We start from the raw sequence: 25,489 nt of genomic DNA, 5'->3' as shown, positions 1-25,489 counted from the left end.
TACCTCACTGCAAAAGAGAACTCACTAACAGTCAGTTATTCTCTAATGCTGGCTTTGAAAATGAGATGTTTTTCTCAGCATGAATGATAGGGAACAATTTGAGCATAACTCAAAGTTTCAAATTTGTTCATGTTGTGTGATTTTGTCTGAGAGAAGCACTAGGTGAACGTGGAAAGGTATACTCGGCGCAAGTGTAGGAATGAATAAAACACGCATCTTTCAGTTACCTCAGTTCCTGGCGCGGTATGTGCCACACCCATTCCATCTGGGGTTACAACTTTCCACTTCCTTCCAGACTATCCACCTTCCACAGTAACGCACAGGCTACAACCCTTCAGAGTTACTCCCATAAGCAAACTGTTTTTCAAGTATCACAATGAAGTTTCTGAGTGTCCGGCCCCTAGCCATTTACTTCCCCATAAACCTTGGTTTTTATTGGGCAGTTCTGCAAAGCGTGGTGATTAGGAAGGCCTCCGTCACCTTACTGCAGAGCTGACTGAGGTTTCCGCCTCCCAGAGGCTGGTGAGGTGTATACAAGACTTACACAGGCAGAGGGTAGCCCAGTGCTGGGCATGCTGTAAGCCCTTAGTCAATGCTGGTCTCTTGCTCTGAATGCAGACAGAGCCTGGTGTATAAAATGTGCTCAGTAAACCTTTCCTTGAAAGGTCTTTGGCTCACTAATCTTAGTGGATTAATTAAAGAGGTTTATCCTTCTCTCCCAAGAGTTTCCCTGGTGGCACAGACGGTAAAGCGTCTGCCTACAATGCGGGAGACCCGGGTTCAATCCCTGGGTCGGGAAGATCTCCTGGAGAAGGAAACGGCAACCCACTCCAGTATTCCCGCCTGGAAAATTCAATGGACAGAGAAGCCTGGTAGTCTACAGTCCGTGGGGTCGCAAAGAGTCGGACATGACTGAGCAATTTCACTTTCACTTTCATCCTTCTCTCCCAAGAGGTTGGGAGGGGCAGCAGTTGTCAAACTGTAAATTTGAGCTGGTGGAGCCCTGACCTTCACGACTGGCCTGAGGATAAGAGCTGTGACTGCGTGTCTCTTTTGTGCAAAGAGTCCAGGACTGCTGACCACAGGGCTATACGGGGCCAATTTTGAGACAAGGAGCCTAGACTCTGAGTACCATATTCAGGGCCCCAGTAGAGTATTAAGTGGTTGGTAGAGTATTAAGTGGTTAAGAGCCCAGGTGAGAGGTCATATGACCCGAGTTCAATCTGAACTTTACCCTTATCAACTATGCCACCTCAGGCCCGTAATGTCACCTCCTGCCTCCTACTCTCCCAAGTACAGCAGAGAGGTTGACGGTTCCTATTTCCTAAGGAGGTGAGTTGTCAAGTCCTTAGCACAGTGACAGACCCAGCAGGAAAGTTCAATGCACAGTAGCTACTACTTTAGAGCTAGGAAAAAAAAAAAAAATTAGAGGCTACCAGAAACAGAGTTGGGGCAGGAAGCTGAACGAATGAACAAGCAGCAAGGGGAGGTGTGATCTAGCTGGAATTGAAAAGGCAGGATACTGTGGGCAGGAACTCATTGCTATCGGCCATCCAACCCTAAATCCCTTCTGACACGGAGCCCACACTCAGCTAAGCCACGCTCACTGAGCAAACCTAATGGCCTTGGGCTCCAGATGGTAATTTCCAAAAGAAACAGACAGAGAGCCTCCTCCGGCTGAGGGCAAAGGTTCCCCGATTAGCCAGAAGGATGCATCGGCCGCAGGGACTGATTCGCAGCACTTCATCTGGGTGGAAGCTGATGCAGAGACATTCCTCTGCCCTTCAGAAGAGACCGTCCAGACCAAAGACAAGCTCTGGCCTCCTCCTGCCCCTCCAGTGTCGTCGGTCACCTGTGACCCCCTCGTGTCCACCTCCAGCTCACTGAGCCCTCTGGCCTCAGAAGCTTGGTCCTTGGGGCTTCCTTTTCTGGGGATTCTCTTCCTACAGTTCTTTCCACAGGGTCCTCCTTCCCGACATTGCAAACCACACACACTTCCCTGTGGCCACGTGCCTGACCCACTCAGCTACAGTGGACCCCTCCCCACCCAGTCTCTCCCGTCCCCATTTTTCCACTTTATTTCCTCATAGATAGATGGAAATCGGCTATGGAAACCCACTCCCTGAAATCCTATTCATTTACATGCTAATGTCCACTTACACACTAGAACTGAACTTCCAGAAGGCAGAGGTCTGGTGTGTCCCCTCTGCAGTAGCCGTGTACCTGGACCAGTACCTGGCACACACAGGCCCTGAATACACATGGACTGACTGAGGCGGGTGTGGAGATAGTTATTTACCCATAAATAGTAGAGGGCTGGATTCTATGCATGGGGCGGTGGGGGGAGAGGGGATAAAAAGAGACCCAAGCCCTGACCTCAAGCCCCACGGGAAGGATGCGGTCAGCAGGGGCCTAGCCAGGAGTGATGCCAGGGGAAGCAGGTGCTTTGTAGAGGAGGAGGCAGAGGGAGTGCAGCCCTGGGGCACACACCTGGTGGTGGCGGGCAAGGCTCTCAGGCTAGCAGGTAGGAAGCTTGGCCATCTAGGCCAGAGAAGGGCTGGACCACTCGGCTCCCAGAAGCCTTTCCATCTCTGAAACTGTGATTCTTGGGCAGAGGCAAAGAAAACCAAATAGTGATGAAGATAGGACATGGAACTGATTGGGAGGAAAGGTCTCCAAGATGAACTATTACCTAAAAAAGCCAGGTGCACAAAAGACTCCTGACAGGAACCCAGAAGCAGCCAACAGGTGTTCAGTAGGTACAGCATCGCAAGATCACGGTTTTGAATTACCCACATGTACACACATCTCTGTCTACAAAACACTTACATAGGCCTCTATCTGTAGTTACTGACAGAGATCATATCTGTAATAAATACAGAAATGAGAGATGTAAGACCTACTATGTGGACTTGCCTGGTAGCTCAGTCAGTAAAGAATCTGCCTGCAATGCAGGAGACCCAGGTTCGATCCCTGGGTCAGGAATCCCCTGGAAAAGGAAAGGGCAACCCACTCCCAGTATTCTTGCCTGAAAAATCCCAGACAGAGGACGCTGGCGGGCTAGTCCATGGGGCTGCAAGAGTCAGAAACGACTGAAGTCAGAAGTGACTAAACCACCACCACCACTATGTGTGTGATAGTATTCTGAGCCTTATAAGTACAACAAAGGATAAAACAGACCATGTCTCAGGACTTCCCTGGTGCGCCAGTGGCTGAGACTTTGCGCTCTCAATGCAGGGGGCCTGGGTCCGATCCCTGGTTGGGGAATTAGATCCCACATGTCACAACTAAAAGTTAGTATGCTGCAACTGAAAGATCTTGTGTGGCACAGTAAGACCGGATGCAGCCTAATTAATTAAAAAAAAAAAAAACCCACCAGATTAAGTCTCATCTTTAAGGGACTTACATACTAAGAAAAGGAGACCAGGAAATGATGTACAATATTAAGTTAAACAGTAACCAAGACCATGGGGGGAAACACACACACAGGGAAAGGCAGTGCAGCGATAGGAGATGACGTGCACTATTCCACAAGATGGGCTCTGGTGAGGGTGAACCTGGAACAGAGACCTGAATGACCTGAATGAAGTAGGAAGAGAGCCCCAGGGATTCCTGGGGGAAGGAGGGGGGTCCCAGACTCAGGAAACAGCAGGCACTGTGGCCGGAGGCAGCAGAGTGCTGGGGAATGATAGCCTTAGTAAAGTCTCCACCATTACATATTACTGCTTTAACAGGCATTTATATGATATCACCACCTATAGTGTACAGTAACAGAAACCTTCTCCAAAATGTTCCCTGCAGTGTTATCTAGGTAGTGATGCTATGTACACTTTTTCCCTTCTTAGCTATCTACATTGTCTAATGTTTCCCCACAGCAAACACGTACTAGTTGAATAATGAAAACAACTACAATATAAGAGGTATAAGGAAGATAAGGGAAGTATAAGAGGTACTGCCAGGATTTCAGGCAGGCTCAAGCTCTTTGGAACAGCCAGATTCCCAGCTAAAGCACTGATTCGTGCTTAATGCACAGAAACCCAGTCACGCAACTAATCTTATTTTGCTCTGTGTTTTGACTGGTAGGAAGCTCAAAGTCAAATTAGTGGTCTGGTTTTAGCTGGAACAGAGGCTCTGTGGCAAGCATTTGGCTACTCAACTCTCCTCACTTTTATCTTTATTTTTCCTTAATCCATTTCTGATTCTTATCTGAGACACATGCATTATATACACATCTTTATAATTCTTCATTGGAATGAGGTGAGAATGAACAAAGTGAAGAAAGAGACCAACAGAGGCCAGAGGTTCTTAAAGAATTCTTGAAAGGGAATTCCCTGACAGTCCGGTAGTTAGGGCTGCGCTTTCACTGCCAAGGGCTGGGATTCAATTCCTGGTCAGGGAATTAAGATCCTGCAAGGGGACTCCCCTAGTGGCCCAGAGGCTTAGACTTTGTGCTCCCAATGTAGGGGGCCCGGGTTTGATTCCTGGTCATGGAACTAGATCCCATATGCCTCAACTAAAGATCCAGCATGTGCAACCAAGACCCAAAACAGCCAAACAAAAAAAAAGATCCTGCAAGCTTCAGCATGGTCAAAAAATAATAAAATAATAATAAAATGATTCTTCTAAAGCAGAAGAAGTAGTCTTAAAAAAGGAATTGTTTCAGGAAGATTTAGCATCATGGGAAAGAGAACCCCCCTTCTCTGGGGGGTCCTAACTTGACCATCATTGACCATTGCCTAAAATGGAAAAGAGATGATCCAGTTCACCAGCTTCTCTCATGAAGAGGATAAGACTGCCTTGAAAAGTGAAAGTCACTCAGTCATGTCCGACTCTTTGTGATCCCATGGACTGCATAGTCCATGGAATTCTCCAGGCCAGAATTCTGGAGTGGGTAGCTTATCCCTTTCTCCAGTGAATCTTCCCAACCCAGGAATTGAACCAGGGTATCCTGCACTGCAGGTGGATTCTTTACCAGCTGAGACTTAAGGCCTTCTAAGTAGCAGATCTCTGTGTCTCAGTGGACCCCAAGCTAAATGAACCTCATCGAGCCTCATTTCCTCATCCATAAATAGCTACGAGTCTAGAACCTACTACTCCCTCAAGAGTGGTGGGGAAAATTATATAATGCTCTGCAAAGGTTCAGGGCACTACCCAGCAAATAGTAAGAGCTCTATCAATTCTAATAATAAAAGTATTATATTTTACCATTATCAATAATAGTAAAAATCAGTACTATTTCTGAGTGCCCAGCGAATGCCTGACACTCTGTAGTCCCATTTTGCAGATCATCAGTTCTGCTCATCCACCAAATGGGAATAGGGTTGGTATGAAAAATACATAATACCAAGTTTGTATGAAGAACTGAAGGGTTCTTAATAATGCCCTTTAATTATGTGATTCAGACATTGAGGTAGATTAGCTGAGAAAAGGCGCAGAATATAAGGAGAAACCAGATCCAATTACAACAGGGAACTTTCCCATGAGAGAAAAATAAATCTTTGAAAAGTGTTCAATATCTAAAAGTCATGACATGTCCAGAAATATTGGGCTGGTCAAAAAGTTCATTCTGTAACATCTTACTTATTAAAAAAAAGAAAGACAGAAAAGGAGATGAATCATATGTTTTAGGGAAAGCCTGTTCAATAGCAAGCAAAGGCAACCCAATAGTCCTCAGGTTCATGATCAATTGTGCTCTCCAAAATAAAAATATCTGAAACATCTTACAGTCTCCGGATCTATTATCACATTCCACACGGATTAATCATAAACCACTCCTTCCTACCCCACCCCCCAGAAAAAATAGAAAAGCAACCTTACTCCCTGTCCACAGTAAGGAAAGTCCCTAAAACTATTTCTTGGCCCAACCTAAACCTGAAACTTCAGCTTCCTTATCTCCACATTGGATCTGTTTTCTGCTCCACTTGAGTTTCATGCAGGCTTCGCCAGGATAGCAACAGGGCTTGCGAGGCATTTTAATATTGGGCTGGGCGACTTATAAATTAAAGAGCTGTATTTGTAGGCTCATAAGTGACACCTTGGTCCAAAACTAAATAAGTTAACTTGTCAAGTCATCCATCAGTCTGAGCTATCTGGGCTGCCCTCCCTGCTCCAGCAGCCTGGATGGCTAAGATATTGGATAAAGCAGATGCCCAGTGACTATCCAAATGGAAGAATGAATAATGGGTGGATGGCAGGATGGCTGGATGGATAGATGATAAGGAGGGAGGGAGGAGCCCCTTGGCCATCCAAGCTCTCCTCTCCAAATACGCTGAAATTCTTCCTCCAATGTTTTTGCTGTTTGTCAGACAACTTACATATTTTGTTCCTATTTGCTTTTCCAAGAACACTTGGGGAGTTTGTAGCCCTCAACCTTAACTTCCATTCACCCCTGCCTCAATGGACCTGGAACTGGTTCCCACCTCAGACTGATTGTTCCACGGACAGCCAAGGCGTGACCACCTATTTGGGGGAAACTTGAGTGCCTCAGAATATGATAAAAGCTATGGACCCTCTGAGCCAAAAACTGCACGCACGCACTTTCATCCTGTCTACAGCTTTGGGTGGATTCATAGACCCTGCCCCCTTCACCACCACCACCACCACCAAGAATCATTTGGAGAGTGTGTTAAAGGGGAAAAAAAATCCCCTCAAGTCCCCTTAGCCCTCTTGACTCTATCTCTGGAGGGAAGGACCCACTAAGTCTATACCTCTAAGTCTTCCCACAGAGCCTGACTCTCGTTCAGGTCTGAAGTGCCATCCTGGGACCTCCAGAGCAAGCACTGAGTGGGGCTTATTTAAAAATGCAGATTCCTAGATCCCACCCAGATTTATAAACTGGCATCTCTGAGGGGGTGAGACCCAGCAGCCAGCATTTTTAATTAGTTCCACAGGTGGTTCTGAAGCAGATAAAGACTGAGACCTGTTTCCCAGAATAAAGGGTTTAACACTTTTGGGCTGAAAGCCTGTAAACAATTGCTAATTAATGCATCAGCATTTCAAAAGGTAGAGCCTGGGTGACCACATTCCAAGGAGTGAGGAAGGGGAGCGAGAGACACCCACCTTGAATGACCACATCAGCCCATCCCTCCCCCTGCCCACCCATTTCCAGTTCCCCTGAGTCCCTCCCACACAGACACCCACAAACCTCTTCCAGTTCCGTCTCCCCTCCTCCATTTCCCTCACACTCCCAGCCACTTCCTCAACTGCCCAGACACCCCAAGTAATGCCCACCGTTCCTTCTCTCACCCCCACCTCTGAGTTGTGCAATGGGAAGGGGCCTGGGACCCACAGCAAAATTACAGGTGCAACCACCCCATCAAGACTCCTCTCCCACCCACCCCGCTCACTCAGGTTTTCCAGGTGTGTAACAACCACCTTTTGACACTCTACTCAGTTTGTTGTCCCCCTCCGTCACTTCTAGAATGAACAATTGGCACAGTAGGCAGATTTTTCACCTGTGACCTATGTCTTCCCAAGGCCTGGTCTGAATGCCCAGCACAGGGCAGGCGCAACAGATCGCAAACTTGAGTTGAAATTTTGGGTTCAGTCCCTGGCTGATGCTAAGCAAACACTCAAAAGAGCAGTGGCGATCAGATCACCCTAACTTCCCTTCCATGTAAAAAGCATGAATTGAACACTTTCAATTGAGCTGCTTTTAACAACTGATTTATCTTTAGGAAGCAAACAGCCATGGAGGGAGGGGAGAATGAAACTTTTAAAAATTCCATTATTGTTTTAAAGGATGACCACAGGGATTACATCTAAGCTCAGCTGAAAGTGGGTTTTTTTAGTTTGTTTTTCAGAAGAGGAAGATCAAAATCCAATGGAAAAGATAAGAGACCTAAGAATTTGGCTTCCTCATCCACATTATAATTCACTACCCCCATCCCCAGGGACCCTACACCCTCATTCTCCACAGCAAATGGGCCCCTCAGAGGATTACTTATGGTCAACTACATTCTAGGCGCCATGCTGAGGACACGTCTCAAGGCACACAGCCTGGTGGGTGGGGAGGAAGGAGAACCCAGGGGATCTGAACCTGAGAAGGTGTTGGGGAGACAGGGGGATGTCCTGACTCACGACTTGAGAGCAGAAGATCAGGGATGGCTTCCTGGAGGAAGTAACCACTGAGCTGGCCCTGAGAGAGGAGTTAGTCGGGCAGGGAGCACAGGAAAAGTACGCTGGTAGAGGCGTGGAGAACCCAGATACCCTGGGAGGGACCCGTGGGCCACATCAATGAGAAGCAAGGCAGAGGCCCCAGGCCTCCTCCGAGCTCAGCTCCAGAGCCTGGGCGGTCAGAGGGCAAGGTCCAAGCTACAACCACCAGCCTAGTCCTCCCTGAGGACTATCCCAGGGCCCAGAATAGAGCTTGGTGCGGGGGGGGGGGGGGGGGTGCGCAGGGCGGGGACAGGGGGCGGGGACAGGGGGCGGGTAGTGAGAAGACAGAGCTGGCAGAATATGGCGATTGGATCTGGACTGCAGTGGAGAGACACAAGGCCCCCTCCCATCACCCCTGCCCCGATCCCTGGAATCCTCACTCACAGGGCTCTGGACTCTCCCACTCTGCCCCAGGCCTCCACTTGCCACTCCGAGGGTCTGGAACACACCCACATATCCTGATCCTTCACGTCTCTGGGTCTTTGCTCAAAGGACCCCTTCCATGAGGTTCTTCTCAGACCACCCACCACTTCTCAGCAACTGCTCACTCATTCTTAAACACCCTAAACATTTCACATATGTATTATGTGTCTTGCCTGTTCCCATCGACGCACTAGAATACAAACTCCACACAGAAAGAGATTCCTATGCTTCTGGTTCTCTGCTGTATCCTCAGTCCTAGATCAGTGCTTAGCACATAAGAGCTACCATTATTTATTCAATGAATGAATGAAACAAATGAATGAATAGAACAGGTGTGCCATTTGAGTGAATGATGAATAGAACAGGTGTGCCATTTGCTGAGAAGGGAAGCAAGGTTGGGTACAGTAGTGGATTTCGGATAATCATTTGGAGTGGCTGAGGGACAGACAGGTAGACCATGCTGGCCTGAGGGGCCACATGGATGGTGGGGCTCATTTCTGGTTCTCTGAGGCCGCTCCAAATGGCCTCAGAGGAGCCTGGGACTGAGTCAGTCCAGTGGCCCCAGGGCAGACAGAGGGAGGAGAACCTGCTGCTCCTGCTTCCCGGGTTCACCCAGCCTGCCCAGGTCTCTGCCCACAGGGCCCCACCCAGCCAGCCAGCAGCAGCGCTGTTATACAGTCCTTTCATGGCCTTTGTCAGCCAGAGGCCAGGCCGGAAGAGCCGTAGAGGACACTGTGCTCCTGGTAGCCCCCCACCCTCCTGCTGGGGCTCCAGGACAGGAAGCTCAGTTTCACCTTGGCTACCTGAGTCACCACCCAAACATCCCCTGTGTCATATTCCTGGCCCCCAGAGTCTGCATGAGAGGTCCCTCCCCTCCACCCCTCCTTGGCCAACAACAGACACGCCCCTGCCTCCTCCCCCCTCGCCTTCCTGCTCACATGCCACCCAACACCCCAGGCCTGCCTCCCCCTGCAGAAGCTCCGCCAGCTCCTCCAGCCCACACAGGTCTTCCCTACCTGAGCTGTGAATGCGCCCATTGTCTGATAACTTGGCATCTCAGCATTTTGATGCTCTTCACCTCATTTCCACAGCTCTGTCTCATCGCCTGCCTCCAAACCCCCAGGGACAGGAGAAACCCTGTGACTAACACAGAGCACACAGTAGGCACTCAAACACTGTACTGAGGGGACTTGGTTGGCTTCTGTGGTACTAAAAACACCTTCCTGAGGTTAGAATAAGAGGAAAAAGCTTCATAGACTCATGGTCACATCTTACGTAGCCATTTGCAGAAAACTTCAGTTTTTAAAAAACCCACAAATGCAGGCACATGTGTCCTGTAAGTGATTAGAAAAATGTCTGGGAGGACGCACGCCAAATCGCTAATGTCAGCCACTTGAGAAGGGGGGGTGGGGGGGTTTGAATTTTCTCTTACAGATTATTTAGGTTTCCTTGAATGGTTTATTTAAGCTTTATAGTGGAGAATTTCAAACATATCCCTAAGCAGAGAAAATAGAAAGATGAGCCCCATGTACTGAGTGCCCAGCACCAACAACTAACTGCATGGTGGTCTTATTACATCCACACTCCATCTCAGACCCCTTATCTTTCCAACCATAAATAATACATTGCTGGTTATCTCCAAGGAGTCAAGAACTGTAGACAGACAACTAGCCCTTGAACAGGCACTGTGTCAAGAGTCTCTTAGATCTGGGGAGGTCAGGAAGCCAAGTGACAAGGCGATGTAGCTCTCCTCATCCTCAGTTCTTCTATCTGGCTCCTTCGCTCTTTACATTTTTTTTTTTTTTTTACCCCCTTGACACAAGTCTAAAGTGGAAACATCTAATAATAAAAACTCAGTACTTGAAAGAGTGTTTGCTGTGTGCCAGGCACTGAAAGTACTTTATGTCCGTTAACTCATTGAATCTTCATAGCAGTCCCATGAGGTAGGAACTACAATTTTATCCCCTTTTTACAGGTGAGGGAACTGAGGCACAAAAAGGTTAAGTAACTTGCCAAGGACACAAGGCAAGAGTTGAATCAGGATTTGAACCCAGGCAAACCTGTTTCTCATTCCACCCTCCCCAATTCATCTTCACTCTCGGAGGCTCACGGAGGCTGACTCCTTCATTTCACAGGTTAAAAGAGAAATGAACGCTGAAGATGAAAGCCACAACCTTGATATCAAATCTCTGTTGCAACTAAGAGTCAAGCCTCACACCTGCTAAGTGATGTAAGTTTTCGAAGCTGAACAGCCTCCCCAGGTATTTAACTCCCAAAGTCTTAAGTACTCCCATGGCTTAGGCGAGAAGATTAGCAGAGGGAAGATAAAAGAAAAGAAACCATAACTGAATTCCAAAGTCCAAAGAAAAATCAGCACCATTTACACAGAAGTTTCAAAACCAAAAACTCTGAGAAGCTCTGAAATATCCATCTGCGAGGCACAGACGAGCATTTCTTTAGAAAGGCAGACTTGGAAGGCAAAAGGTACAGGAAGCACACCCACAAATTCTCATTTCTCTATAAAGTTTAGTCATGATGACAGGCCCAGGAGGTGGAGTGGCAATGAAATCAACCACGTGACCCTCCCCAGCAGCTGTTGAACCGAGTCATTCCCGCAAGGCCGCGGGCTCCTTGTTAAGAATGCAGAGATCTGGGGCCAGTATCTCCCGGGATTTATGAGTAAGAGCCAGCACCAAGAGTACCTGTGGCCATGAGAGGTGATGTCAGGGAGTTGATTCAGTCTCTGATACAATAACCTCACCGGGAGAGGCCTCTCGATGGCCGTGATTCAGGGCCCTGCCCCACCTGTCAATAGGGCTCAGGTTCTTAGACCAAGCTGACTCAAGGGGTGACGTTCTGTATGGAAAAGCCACAGCTTTTCCACAAACAAGTTGGTCAACTCATTCCCTCTTCAAGACTCCCACACAGTTGTGCTGAAGAATTTGTGGGGGAGGAAGTCTGCTGTCTGAAAACCCTCATATGAAACCAGGCTTCATTCTAACTATCAGGTCCTGGCCCCCTCTGCCATGAGGAAAAAACTATATGTGGAGACACAATCCTCTCGGGCCACACACCAACATGGGAAGGGGGGCGGGTAGCATGAAAAGAAAACTGGATCCTGGTTTTTGTGGTGACAATTAGTTCTCAGGATTCTTCTTCTAGAAAAATGCCTGCCCGGAGTATGGTCATTACCTGGCACCAATGTGGCCTTAAAGAATGTGGGGAGGGACTCTCCTTGTGGTCCAGTGGTTGATCCCCCATTTCCACTGCAAGGGGCGAGGGTTTTAATCAGGGAACTAAGTTCTCTCATGCTGCCCAGCCAAAAAAAAAAAGAAAGAAAGAATGTGCAAAGTCCCGCTCTCTCAAGAAACAGCCCAATTCTAATTACATATTCAGCGTCTCACTTCTTCAGGTCTTTACACTAATGTCTTTCTTTTTAGTGAAGACCTCCCTCAAATCCCCCCACCCCAGCACACCCAATTCTTACCACCCTTCCTGCAATATTTTCTTTCCCTTCCATAGATCAAGACCCAACTGCCTCCCCCAGCCTCCTCCAATGAGAAGGGAAGGAAATCCACGAGGACAGGGATTGTCTGTTGTCCTCTGCTAGATCCCCAAGAACAGGACACGACTGAGCAACTGAACAGCAAGCTCCCCAGTGTGGAGCACAGTGCTAGGTAAGTGCCCAATGTGAACTTGTTCCATGGACAAAGGAATGCCTCAGCCATCCCAAGGGATGTCTCCGAGTCATTCAGAGCAGGAACTATCCATCGCCTTCACTTGGCTGCTCACAGACCATCGGCTTAGTTGGCTTTTCCTGCTGTGGGAAGAGTGCAGACTTTGGAGTCCAATAGCCGCTGAACAAGTAGCCGCTTAGGGCCTGTCACTTATCACTGGCTTTGTGAGGTGTAAGGAAGAGACAGCACTGGGGAAGAGCACGTACTTTCCATACAGAGTTATGATAACAAGTCTTATGTCATAAGAAGAAAGGATTATCGTCTTAGTTTTTCGCATCCTCCAGTTCTCTACCAGCTCCCTCCAGGCTCCTGTGCATTGCCAAGAACTGGAAGAACGGAAACTGAGTCTTGAAGAATTAATGGGCCTGAAGGATACCTAGGAAGGTGCTGGGTGTATCTGGAAGCCCTGCTCAAGGAAGGTGTCACCCAGACAATAGGAAGCCAAACAGATGGCTCTGGCGGGCTCAGATCTCTTGTTTAGATTTTGATCAGCTGCTTCTTTACACCAAGAAGTGTGGGGAAGAAATGGCTCATCTGACCTTTCCACTCTAGTCTGCAAGCTGTTTTGTGACAAGACAATGAGGTAAGGTTACACCAGGGATGTGCAGGGCTCAGAGAAACTGGGGAGTGCCAAGTGGAGACACAGGCCCTGAGAACATCCTCTTCTCCTTGTGTCCCTTCTGTGACTGATACTGAGAAAATTTCCTCTTTTCTTTAAAATAAAAAGCACAATAATACCTGAAACTAATATATGTCAATTGTATCTCGATTTGTTTGGAAAAAGGCACCACAGTGGGATAACTTCTAAAAGCAAAAGATATGTACAGACCTATATGTACACTCTGAAACCTCATTCATTCATTCAACAAATAGTTACTGACACCAAATATGTGTCAGGAACAATTCCAGGTGCAATACCAATACAGCCTGTGAACTCAACAAGACAAAAAGCCCCTGGCCTCAGGGAGCTCTTGTTCTAGTGGGAGGAGACTAATGGTAGACAGGAGAAATAAGTGAAATATTCATTAGATGGTGAAAAGCAATACAGAGGAAAATGAAGCAAAGAAGGGAGAAAGAGTTACCGTCTCAAACACGGGGTTCAAGACAGGCCTCATTGAGAGGGTTACATTTGAGCAGAGACTTGGAAACATAAAGGAGTGAGCCATGCAGCTGCCTGCTGATGACAGACAGTGCAAAGGCCCTGGGGCATAAGCGTGCCTGCAGTATCTAAGTACAGTCCGGGGTGGGGGTAAGGGAGGTAGATTGTGGAATGCTTGTAAATTTGAGAAAATACTGGCTTTCACCCTGTGTAAAAATGGGAAACCATTGGCAGATATTGAACAGGAGTGATGGTCTCTAACTGAAATTTTAAAAGCCATCGCTCTGACTGCTGAGTGGAGAAAAGGCTGTGTTGGGGGGAGAAAAAGAGAGAGAAGACTGTGTTGGGGGAGGGGCAGAGGAAGCAGGGAGACCAGAGGGGAGGCTGTTGCAATATCGATGTGAAGATGCTGGGGGGAAAAAAAACAGTCTTTTGGGAAAACTCTCCTGGGAACAGAGGAGATGCTTTGGTGTGTCTGAGTGCCAAACCACAAAAACAGGTGTTCCTCTTAGCCTTCAACTTGCCCAGGTATCATAAATCTGAAGGGCTTTCAGCCTGTTACATGCTCCTCTAATTACAAAGCCCACTAATGATTATCTAGACCTTGGCCAATTATCCCACAGGATCCTGTGCTGGCCACCATTTATGGTTTTCCTCAGGGGGAACAGATTCAACTCTTCAGGCGGGTCCCAGGCGGTCCCAGCCGTGACACCTGAGCTCCCAGGGACCCAGGCACATGTTCCCTCTCCCTGGTGTGGACAGATCCACAGCCAGACCTCTGCCTGGCTCTCGCACCTTGAGTTGGTCCCAGGTTAGAACATGAGTTTGTTTAGGACACTTTCCCTCCCAACCTGCCTGGAATACCAGTATAATTGCACTTTCAGAGACCCAGAAAGTCAAAAAGACAGAAAGGGAAAAAAAAGTGCAGTTCACCTAACATTTTTCGGAATGAAAGTCAAAAGGGAGAGGCTGAAAATGGCTCAGAGGCGGAAAGACAAAAGAGATCCTCAAAAAAACAGGCTGAATTCTAGCATCACAACTAAAAGTAGTGAAATGCAAAAGATGTGAAGACCTGTTTTTCAAAGGGGAGAAGGAATTCGCCTCAAAAAGGTGAATTAGCAGGCTTCCCTGGTGGTCCAGGGGTTAAGAGTCCCTCTTGCAATGCAGGGGACTTGGTCCGAAACCACTAGAACTATGAAGCTACTAGAAAACTACTAGTTTCTACTAGTGAACTACTGGAGCCCATGCGCCTGGAGCCCAAGCTCAGCAAGAGCAGTCACCGCAAGGAGAAGCCCGAGCACCACAACGAAAAGCAGCCACCACCTTCTGAAACTAGAGAAACCCCGCACACGGCAGCACAGACCCAGGGCAACCAAAAACAAAAAAACGATTTTTTTTTTTTTTAAGGTGAGTCAGTTTCACTGGAGATGCAGTGTGGCAACAGGGCGGTCGAGGGGCGTGGGAAAGGGCACAGGTTTCAGAAGATAAAAGTCCAGCCCTGCCACTACCTGGCTGGGTGAGGCGACACGCTGTCCAACTTCTGAGTCTGCAGGCGGTAACAACACTTCCTGCCTTGGGCCACCGGGAGGATTAGCTCAGCTGTCAGGTCTGTGAGGACCCCACTTTTGCAGGTCCCACTCCTAATACTGGTTAGAAACAAACACTCGTATTTTATTTGTTGGCCGCCTCCAGATAAATGCCCTCAGCACAGCCCTTCCATCATGTTCTCCTCCAGCGTGTGGGGTCCCTGTAACACCTCGGCACCTACTGATGCGAGATTAAGGCAGAAGGAGCACTGCCCTATACAAATTCCCATTATACTGGTGCCTGCTGTTTTCTCAGCCTCCAGACCTGAAATTCCCAAATGCCTCCAAGATGATGCCACTTCTGGGTCTTTAGAAACTAACACTCTCCTAACCAAGAATTAATTTTCCTTCTCCAACTTGCTGCTCTTTCCTCTCTCTTCCCAGCAAAGGACCACCATCTCATTCACCAAGGTCCAGGGGTATAACTGACTGCAGCTCCAGTCCTCTGAATACTTTCCCACACCAATGAATATTTTCTCCAGTAAATGGGAATAGCCACTGGTGGGGGGTAGGGAGTCTCAGAGAACTTCTGGAATCTCCCTGAAGACCCCCAGCACTGGGTGCACAGTGGGGAGAGGTTGGTATACTGGCTACTTCCCAGAGCCCCCCCATCTCCATCCCATGGGCTCTACCCATCACCCCTAGAGGTCTCCTTCACTGGCATGGCAGAAAGATCAGTCTTACCCTTCTGGATCAGGGGTGCCCTTGGATCCCTGGACAACAGATGCCCACACCCTGGCTGCCACTGGGTATTCACTCATCAAACATTCGGGATCAAGCCACTGGAGTCATCTGGGGCGATGAGTCAGGTAGACTTTTGGGGAGCTTTTTAAAATGCCCTGTCAGAACTGCCCCTTTCAGAGACTTAGCTCAATGGACCTGCAGGAGATTTTTGAGGTAATCTGATGCTTAGCCAGGGTCTCAGGGGCTGGAGCATAGCATTTTTTGAAACCCAGGAAAAGACAGGCATCCTTAAGCCACGTGTATTATGCAATATGTTTCAAACCCAAGCAAAGGCTGCCAGGTTCAAGGTTATCCTCATTTTCTGGCCCCTCCCCTGACCCAATTGTTCCTTGCCCACTGACCCCTTCCCCCCCAATTCTGAACAATATTTATGGGCAGGTCCACAGGCAAGCCCACCTCAGCCCCCCCTCCCACCCCCCAGCACACTGCACAGCAGCGAGAAAATACTGCAACATTTCCTTTCCTAGCAAAGAGCACTTTGGTCTAGTCACTGTTTGCTGTTTGCAGAGCAGTGTTTGCTTTAACACAGAAACAGGGAGAGTGAAGAAACTGGTTTGGCTGGTTTGCTGCGTGGGAGAGCACACAGGGAGACGTTTGGACCAAAGGTAAAACAAGGGAGAGTCTCAAACAGAAGGCACCAAATAGTCCAAGGGCCTTAATGAGTCACCTTTATGGGCACCTGATACACAAGATGACAGGCGAACTATTACGCCCATTTAACAGAAAGGGAATCTAAGGTTTAGAAAGTCCTGGGCCAACGTCTCTCAGCTGCCAAGGGATTCCTGATTCCATCTAGGCAGTCTGACTCAAGAACCTTCTGAATCTTCTTGGGCCTTGAGAGGTGGGGGAGTGGAGGATTGAGGTTGATATGAGGAAGGAAAGGGAAGAGGAAATACAACAGAAAGAGGGGGCTTAAAACGCTCCCAACAGTAACAAGTAAAAGCTAAAGTATATAAAAGGAAAACTTTAATTAGTAACAGAGAAAAGGAGAGAGCGGGGAGGGAGAAGAAGAGAGACAACACAATTTTTTTTTTAATGGACCAAAGACCAAAAAAAATTTTTTTTAATGTCTAATAACTGCCCTTCCATTTTCAGAATCAGGTTTTAGGTACCCTATATCCCTACACACGCTTATCACTATACCCCAGCCTCAAGAGCCACTGGCTGGGCATGAAGCCCTCACAAGCATCTTATAGAAAGTTCTAACAGACCCCATTCTCCCTGACAATTACAATCAAAACCAGAGGCTAGCCCCAGGCCACAGTTTGAGATGAGAAAAATAAACCAAGCAGTGAGAGGTAGTGAACATTCATTCATTCATTTGTTCAAAATAATATGAATGCATACTCTGTCCTTAAGAAATATGAGCCATTTAATGACTCTTCCCTGTTTCCTTACATCCTTCTTACTTTATGTTCAACCCACATCAGCTTTATTCATGACTGTAATCCCAGATCCAGCCTAATGCTGACACTCAATCTGTGCTCAACTCACCTTTGTTGGGCAGAGAATCCAAGTGAAGAAACAAACATGCAAATTTAATCCTCACAACAATTCTGTTTGAGTATTATTGCCCTCTCGCCCCCCAGTTTTACAGATGAGGAAACAGGCTCACAGAAGTAACATGATTTCCCCAAGGTCACACAGCTAAACTAGTCAAAGCTATGGTTTTTCCAGTAGTCATGTATGGATGTGAGAATCTCTCAGCCTGAGAGATTCTTCAGGCTGAGCACTGAAGAATTGATGCTTTTAAACTGTGGTGTTGGAGAAGACTCTTGAAAGTCCCTTGGACTGCCTGAATATTCATTGGAAGGACTGATGCTAAAGCTGAAACTCCAATACTTTAGCCACTTGATGCGAAGAACTGACTCACTGGAAAAGACCCTGATGCTGGGAAAGATTGAAGGCAGGAGAAGGGGACAATAGGATGAGATGGTTGGATCGCATCACCCACTCGGCAGGAGTTTGAGTAAGCTCCGGGAGTTGGTGATGGACAGGGAAGACTGGCGTGCTACAGTCCATGGGGTTGCAAAGAGTTGGACACGACTGAGCAACTGAACTGAACACAGCTAGTAGCGGAAATTCAAGTCTGGTCTTTGAACTCCTGGAACTATCCTAATCAGCCCCAGCCCAACCGCCTCCTTGAAAGCCTACAGCCCTGAATGGAGATGGGGGTGGAGGCAGAGTGGAAACCCAGGAAGTCTGATTGTGATGATTGCCTCTAAGGGATTTTTGGGTTTTGGCAGCTTCTGGGAGATGTGAGAGCTGATTATTTCAGCATCTGGCATATCTGAGGCTGGAAGGAGCATTCCAGAAAAAGGTTCACCCAATAAAAAGCCCCAAAAAGCAAACAGGGATTTCCCTAGCAGAGGGGAAAGGCAGTTCTAGTGGCCAGTAGAGAAGCAGCAGCCACCAGTCTTCCTTAGGTGGCCTTCCTCAGGTCTTTTCTGCCACTTCTCATGAGACACAAAGGCAAGGACAGGATGATGGTCCATTAATCTCCTTCCCCAGGGTCTGGGCACCAATCCTCGTCACAGAGCCAGTAAGGGGAAGTGACGTCCAGGAGTTTGAGAGGCAGGGAAGTGGGGGTCTTATGATGTAAGGTAACCCCAAGCAAGCTTCCATATTTGCTTTTTAAAGCCTGGTTTAACTAGGGGGCCTGCATACTGTTTCCATCACCTTTCAGCACATCTTTTAGAAGGAGGGGGAAATGGGTGCATTTACCCGCACAGGTGGGTGCCTGTGAGCAAGGGCCATCCATCAAGCAGTCAGAGCTCAAATGCAAAATATAATCCCTGTTTGCCTAAAGCCAGGTGGTGGAGGAAGCGAAGCAAAGAAACCATCAGTTTGAAAGGCTGCCTGTTTTGTTGTTTTTTTTTTTTAACACCACCCCTCAATCATCTCAAAGCTGAGTGCACTAGGATAATACTCCTGAGACCCGAAACTAAGGCCTGGGTTTCGCAAACAAGTTTGTATTTAAAAAAAAAAAGAAAAAGAAACTAATCAGAAACTCTAAAGACGAATTTACAGTTGTGCTTTTGGTGTTTTTTGTTTGTTTGAACATTCTCCATTCTAAAACCTGGAGAGAAACCAAAGTAATAAATACAAAGCTGAGTGAGATGGTGGGGTTCAGCCATTTCACAGGGCACAGGACCCAGAAAACAACACCCCAAGACCCCCTGAGTTTGGTCAGAACCCTATTTCTGACATTCTTCAGCCACCTGTGGACATAACATCGCAGTCTCCTCGTTCTCACACTTGCATGCAGCAAATTTCCCACGGGGCCAATGTTTAAACCTGGCACTAATAATATCCCAAGCCTCCATCTTCCTGGACTGTCCAAAGGAAATGAGGCTGCCTCCCTAAGTCCTGGTTGCCTTTTTAAAATCACAAAGCCAGTTCCCTGAAGTTGCATGTTTTTACCAGAAGGGCACTTTCATCCTGGGGCAAGTCCACAATGGGTTGGAAAGAGACCTTAAACGTCAGGAAATCTGTTGAGTGGGGCTAGGTGCGTGTGTTTCTGCGTGTGTGTGCTCAGTTATGTCTCACCCTTTGGACTATAGCCCACCAGGCTCCTCTGTCCGTGGGATTTTTCAGGCAAGAATACTGGAGCAGGTTGCCATTTGCCCCTCCAGATGATCTTCCCCACCCAGGGATTGAACTCAGGTCCCCTACATTGGCACATTGATTTCTTACTGCTGAGCCACCAGATGTATAGACATAAAGGGAACTGGAACCAACATCATTAGCACCAGTATACCAGAGGCTGCTTCTCTCATCAACACCACCAGCTACAGGCTCCTTCCACCTCCCACCGGGTCTGGTCCACCTCCATCACCACCAGTCCCCGTCAGGGTCCAGGTCTATCACCACCTCTGCTCTCCAGGGCATACAGCGAGGAGGACTTCACAATGCATACGAGTTCCCCAAATACACTTTCTTTTTTTTTTTGAGATTGAGATGAGGAAGGAAATGGGAGAAAGGCCAGCTGTTGATCCCTGAGCAGAGTATGGAATTGCCTTATGAGGCAATTCCAGTTTCCTCATCTCAAAACATAAATTAACAATGGTGCCCACCATCATAAGGTTCAATGAGGTGAAATACACGTGATACAACTGCCCCAGAGTCTGGCTCAAAAGTGAACAGGTGTGGCTATTAATAATAATAATAATATTTGTATTATTATCATGTAACAATAATAATATCATGTCAGATATAAGAACTTGGTGGTGGGAGTAGGGGATAAAAACTAGACTAGCTCACCTCTGGTGTTACCAGATGTCTTGGTGAAAGAAAACAAAGTGACCAATACTTGTGTTGCAATACCCCACACACAGATGTACACACAGTTTCTAAACTCTGCCCTGAATTCAAGGTTCAGTCAACTTCGCCTCCTCCCAGAAGCCAGTCTCTGCTCCCCACTGATACCCATCCCCGGCCACCCACACTGCCACCTATGTGCCCATAGACCACAGTGTCCTCTAAGCAGGTCCTGGGACATTTTGGGACATTTCTCATCAACCTGCTGGAATGGGAGATACCAAGGGCAAGGGTGGGGTATTCCTTTAAGTCCTCAATCACTACTGGGGTCCAGCAGGGCCCAGCAGAACATCAATCTGAGATGGGCCAAGAAATGGGGGACTCACTGCAAAATCAAGCAGACAACACTTCATTTTTTCCTTTTTGACCCAATAGAAAGCTCCACACAACACAGACGGGCCTCAGAAAAACAAATATGTTTAATCAATCAAACTGCAGTTTGTCTGTTTAAAAAAAAAAAAATTGCCTACTGTTGGAACAATTTCCAAAGTTCCAAAAAAAATTTATAGCATGATTGCTGCATTTTTCACGTGACCAAACACTGGAAGAATAAACAGTGAACTCCCTTAGGGGTATTGTGGGTGAGTCCTCCTTTCAAAAAATGTTTCTTTTATTGTTATGATACTCGTCCAATCAACTAAATCAAGAGGGAGGAGAAAGTCCTTTGGTAGAAAATAAGCACCTGGAGATCAGTGAAACCAGAAGAGAAACCAACCTTTCCTTGCTCTCACTCCCGGGCAAAGTGAAACAAACCAAAATCTAGAATCCTGATTATCACAGTGATAAGACCCAGAAGTACACTGTGTCTGTTTTTCATTCCTGAGTCAGGGCTACCAGGCTTAAAAAAAAAAAAAAAAAAACACCAAAAAACCGCACATGCCACTATTCCTTGGGGAAACAGTACCTGTATAAAAAAATCTTTTTTCATCTCTATGAGCAAAAGCCACAGCCTGGTAACCAAGAGAGGACTCCTCAGTCATCCCAGAGATGCTGAATGGGGCCTGGAAGTCAGAACCTAGATCAGATTCCTACTTTGACCCTGGGGCCAGTGGACTCCACCCTCCTGAGCCTCCCATTTGCTCATCTGTAAAAAAACGGGAATTGCCACCTCCCCCACCACCCTCTTCCCACACATCAGGTTTTAGACGTTGGAAAAGACAGACTTAAAGTGGTCAGGATAATATGAAACACACTGAAGGCCCCTAATAAGTGTCCCCCATAACTAAGTCAACCGTACAAGGCAGCCCCTCAAACCCAACGTCTATCCTGGCAAAAGTTTAGATCCTCGCATCTGTGTAATCTACAAAGGTGTGTCACCAGAGCCAGGAAAGACGGTGCTCGCCCAGTCCAGCTCGCGGGCGTAGGAGCGCCGTTTCTCCGACCCTGCCCACTCGCACCCCAGGGACACTGGCGGCGCGCCCTCACCTCTGCCCAGGACTCGCCCTCTCTCCAAGTTCCGCCGGGGCACGGTGAACGTGTAACTCTCAGCGCCAAAGCCAGGAACGCAGGGCTCCGGCTCCTGGCAGAGCCACGATGAGACCTGGGGTAGGGGAAAGGTATGAAACCGGGGTGACTTGGTTGGGGGGGGTCTCCTCCTACTCACACCGAAACCAGCAGCGCCTCCCTTCCCTCTGCTGGCACCAGGACTGTGGGAGGGGTGGGCCCGCCCACTCCCCACCCCCCACCCCCCATCCCCCCACCCCCCCCACCTCCATTCTCCCGCATTTCCCCACCCCCATTTCCCCCCATTCCCCCCCACAGGGCAGCCAGCCAGCCACGTCAAACTCTTTCATTCGGAAACCTGTGGCCGCCAAGCCTTCAGGACTTCTCAGGAGGGAAGGCTGCTGGCTCACCTCCAGCCTCAGCAGCCCTTTCCTGAAAGTCGCCTTTTCAATTTCATCGGAGGCATCTTTACTCTTCCCGATTCCACTCTCCCTATACCGGGACCGCTCGCACTCCTAAGTCCGGTTCCTCGGACCGCCGGCGCTCCAACCTCTTTACATGCTTTCTTATCCCGGGGAGGGTGGGGGGCATACCTATTCACCACACTTTACAGGGCAGGTGACTTTATCTATTGGTTCCGCTTTCCTTTCCTCGTTCCCACTACTCCCGGCTCCGCCCGGACTTACACCGGGGCTCCCCATCCCTACTCCACGCCCTCTACTCCCCGCCCGTCGCCCACCCGAGTACCCGGAGGCTGCAGCGAGGCGCGCCCCCACCTCTGGCTTTTGCGGGAGGCCGTCCGCAAAGCCGTACTCGCCCTTCACCCTCACTGGCTCCCTCTCCCACTCCCTTCCCCATGGAGTCCAGAGCGCGGCGCAGTTTCCGGGCCATTCAGGCCCTTTGGACCCAAACTTTCTTGGAGTAAGAGGGAGCAGGGGACGACAGGAGAGGAAGAGCGAAGAGTTTGGGGGCTGGGGCGCGGCTTAGGGGGCCGGAAGGCATCCCGCGCAGTCAGGGGACCCAACGTACCTGCAGCAGCAGCAGGAGCGCAGAGAGGTTGCGGCACCGAGGGCCCATGGCAGGCCGGGCGCGGGCTGAGTAGGATCTAGCTGAGTTGGGCCGGGCTAGAGTCTGGCAGAACTTCTACGAACTCACAGGTGCTTTGAGGCTCCGGACGCCACTGAGCTGCGGGGCGCCGCGGGAGCCAGGTGTGCCTCGACGGCCCCGCCCCCGGCACCAGGATTGGCTGAGGATGCACCTGCCGGCCTCAACCAATGAGCGGCGCGGCAAGGCCTCCGCTTCCTCCGCTGACTGGGGCGGACGCTCCGCCCCGGAGCCGCGATCAGACCGGGTGATCCGAGAGTAGTCAGAGTAGCGCAATGGTAGGGGCTCCACGATTCCCATTACCATTAGGCTTGAATACCAGCCTCGCGGTGGCTCACCAACATCTGGCGCCAGAGAGATTTCACCCTTTACCTACTTCTGTCTGTTAAACTTCAGATCTCCATCGCTTCTCGAATCGACAGATCAGTTCACTGGGCAGAATCTTCCCTTTCAAAGTCTCAGTTTCTTCACCTACTAAATGGTAAAATAATCACAAACCCCTTCCTGTGTTGTTGTGAAGTTGTCATACAATTAATTAAGACCAATGTTTCGTGCACCACAAAAGCTCTATGCAGATGTGAGGGACAATAAGTAACGATTGATACTGGGCATTAAAAGTTACTGTGTCACAGGCTCTGTGCTAAGCATTTGACATCAACCATCTTACTTCATTTCATCTCAAAACAACACAAGAGTTGTGCTATTATTCCCATTTAATAGAGGGACAATCCAGGCATAAAGAATTTGAGGCCAGTAGGAAGTAGTAGGGGGCTTCCCTGGTAGCTCAGATGGTAAAGAATCTGCAAGAATAACTCGCTTCAATGTCCCATGCAAGGGACTTTATCTTTCCTTTTACCTGGGTTCAATCCCCTGATCAGGAAGATCTGGAGAAGGGAATGGCAACCCACTCCAGTATTCTTGCCAACAGAACTCCATGGACAGAGGAGCCTGGTGGGCTACAGTCCATGGGGTTGCAAAGAGTGGGACACAACTGAGCGACTTTGAAAGACAGAAGACTGGAACCCACCTCCACCGCCTGTTCTATTGGCTTCAGCTCATGTGGCCCCACATAATCTTCCAGCTGGAGCTGGAGGTTTCAATCTGTCCTTTAATGTTGACAGGAAGAGATCCATCAGAGATCAGCCAAACCTGTCATTTGCAAATAACTCGCTTCAATGTCTCATGTAAGGGACATTATCTTTCCTTTTACCCTTGAAGCATGATCAGAACTACAGTGTGTTTAAAAAGAAATGGTAATTATGTGATATGATGGGGGTGTTAGCAATGAGTTAGGTATGTGTTAGCTAAGTGTTAGCTATTATGGTAGTAATCATTTTGCAATATATGTGTCAAATCAACATTTTGTTTCTGATAAATGTGTACAATGTTATGTGTCAATTATTTTTCTTTTGCTATAAAAACCCCAAAATGTATTTATTTAATATATTCATCACAAGGGTTTAACCACACTTAATTTAAAAAACAGAAACAAAACAAAAATGACACCACAGATAAGACAGAGTCCTATACAGACACGGAGGCACGGACAGACCGCCTAAGGAAAAAAAGAAAAAAAGAACACAAGGAGAGCTGGACATCCCAGGTCAGGAGTCTTGGCTGGAGACCTGCTTTGAGTAGGTTTCTTGCAGGTACTTCTTAAAAGCTGTGGGGTTTTTCTAGAGCTCAGCGGCATGTGTGTTCAAAGGGCTATCAATGCTGGGCTCTCTGAGCAGACTCTGGATGGAGAGCAGGATGGTCCTGACGTCATACAGGGCAGACTACTTGTCTTTCAGGATGTCCAGACAGATGTTACCCTGGGTGTCCACATTGGGATGGTAGCAGGGTGTGAGGAACTTCACTGGGGGCGCGTTGTAGGGGTAGCCACTGGGGAACTCCAGGGACAGTTTATACTTCAGGTCTTCATATGCTGTGTCAGCGGCTCCATGGATGGTCCCCATCCATTTGAAGAGGTTGTCCAATTCAGGGAAGGCAGAAATTCCTTTATCGCCATACATCATGAGAGTCCTCAGCTCCTGTTGTAGCCTCTTGCCCACGGGGCCCCGGGCAGCACCCCTGCTGGGCTCAGCTCCTTTACTGGCGGTGGTGACGCTGCCAGCAGCTGGGTCGCGGTTCTGGGAAGCCATCCAGGCTGTGATGAGACAGAGATAAGCGGTACACGGAGCTCACAGTTGCAACTGCCGGGCTATATGTCAATTATATCACAATAAAGCTGGAAATGCTGAAGAAGGGACAGGCTACCCACTCCAGGATTCTTGGGCTTCCCTTGTGGCTCAGCTGGTTAAGAATCTGCCTGCAATGCAGGAAACCTGCGTTCAGTTCCTGAGTTGGGAAGATCCCCTGGAGAAGGGAAAGGCTACCTACTCCAGTATTCTGGTCTGGAGAATTCCATGGACTGTATAGTTCACGGGGTTGCAGAGTCGGACACGACTGAGTGACTTTCACTCACTTACTCAAAGCTGGAAATGGGTTTCCCTGGTGGCTCAGGTGGTAAAGAATCTGCCTGCAATGCTGGAGACCCAGAGAACCTGGGTTCAATCCCTGAGTCAGGAAGACATCCTGGAGAAGAGAATGGCAACCCACTCCAGTATTCTTGCCTGGGAAATCCCATGGACAGAGGAGCCTGTTGGGCTACAGTCCATGAGGTCAAAAAAAAATTGGACACAATTGAGCATCTAACACACAAACACACAAAGCTGGAAAAATACAGTAACAATAACAAAAACTACAGTGTGTAGCTATGTGACTTTGGGCAAGTCAGTATTTTCATCTGTAGAAATGGGTCCTTAGGAGCTAATATAAGAAAATCACTGGGGCTTTTCCTGGTGGCTCAGTGGTAAAGAATCTGCCTGCCATCG

At 48.4% G+C, this 25,489-nt stretch overlaps 2 protein-coding genes across 2 annotated transcripts in view; both read right to left on the bottom strand.

Moving 5' to 3' along the window:
- CDH1 (cadherin 1) overlaps positions 1–22,716 on the bottom strand; it is a 72,122-nt gene extending 49,406 nt beyond the window's left edge. The window contains exons 1-2 of the mRNA XM_005692180.3: positions 22,539–22,716; positions 21,492–21,606 (exon numbers count right to left, since the gene is read on the bottom strand). Coding sequence (XP_005692237.1) covers positions 21,492–21,606; positions 22,539–22,586 — 163 coding nt within the window. The 5' untranslated portion in view covers positions 22,587–22,716. The remainder of the gene's footprint in view (positions 1–21,491; positions 21,607–22,538) is intronic.
- Positions 24,031–24,877, bottom strand: LOC102170170 (ubiquitin-conjugating enzyme E2 C-like). Its single transcript, XM_018063268.1, has one exon. It carries the CDS (start codon positions 24,755–24,757, stop codon positions 24,392–24,394), a length of 366 nt encoding a protein of 121 aa, XP_017918757.1. The 5' UTR covers positions 24,758–24,877; the 3' UTR covers positions 24,031–24,391.

Source organism: Capra hircus, chromosome 18, assembly GCF_001704415.2.
Source record: "Capra hircus breed San Clemente chromosome 18, ASM170441v1, whole genome shotgun sequence".
Lineage (NCBI taxonomy): Eukaryota > Metazoa > Chordata > Mammalia > Artiodactyla > Bovidae > Capra > Capra hircus.
Note: the sequence above shows the minus strand (reverse complement) of the source record. Positions and strands in the feature narration are given on the sequence as shown.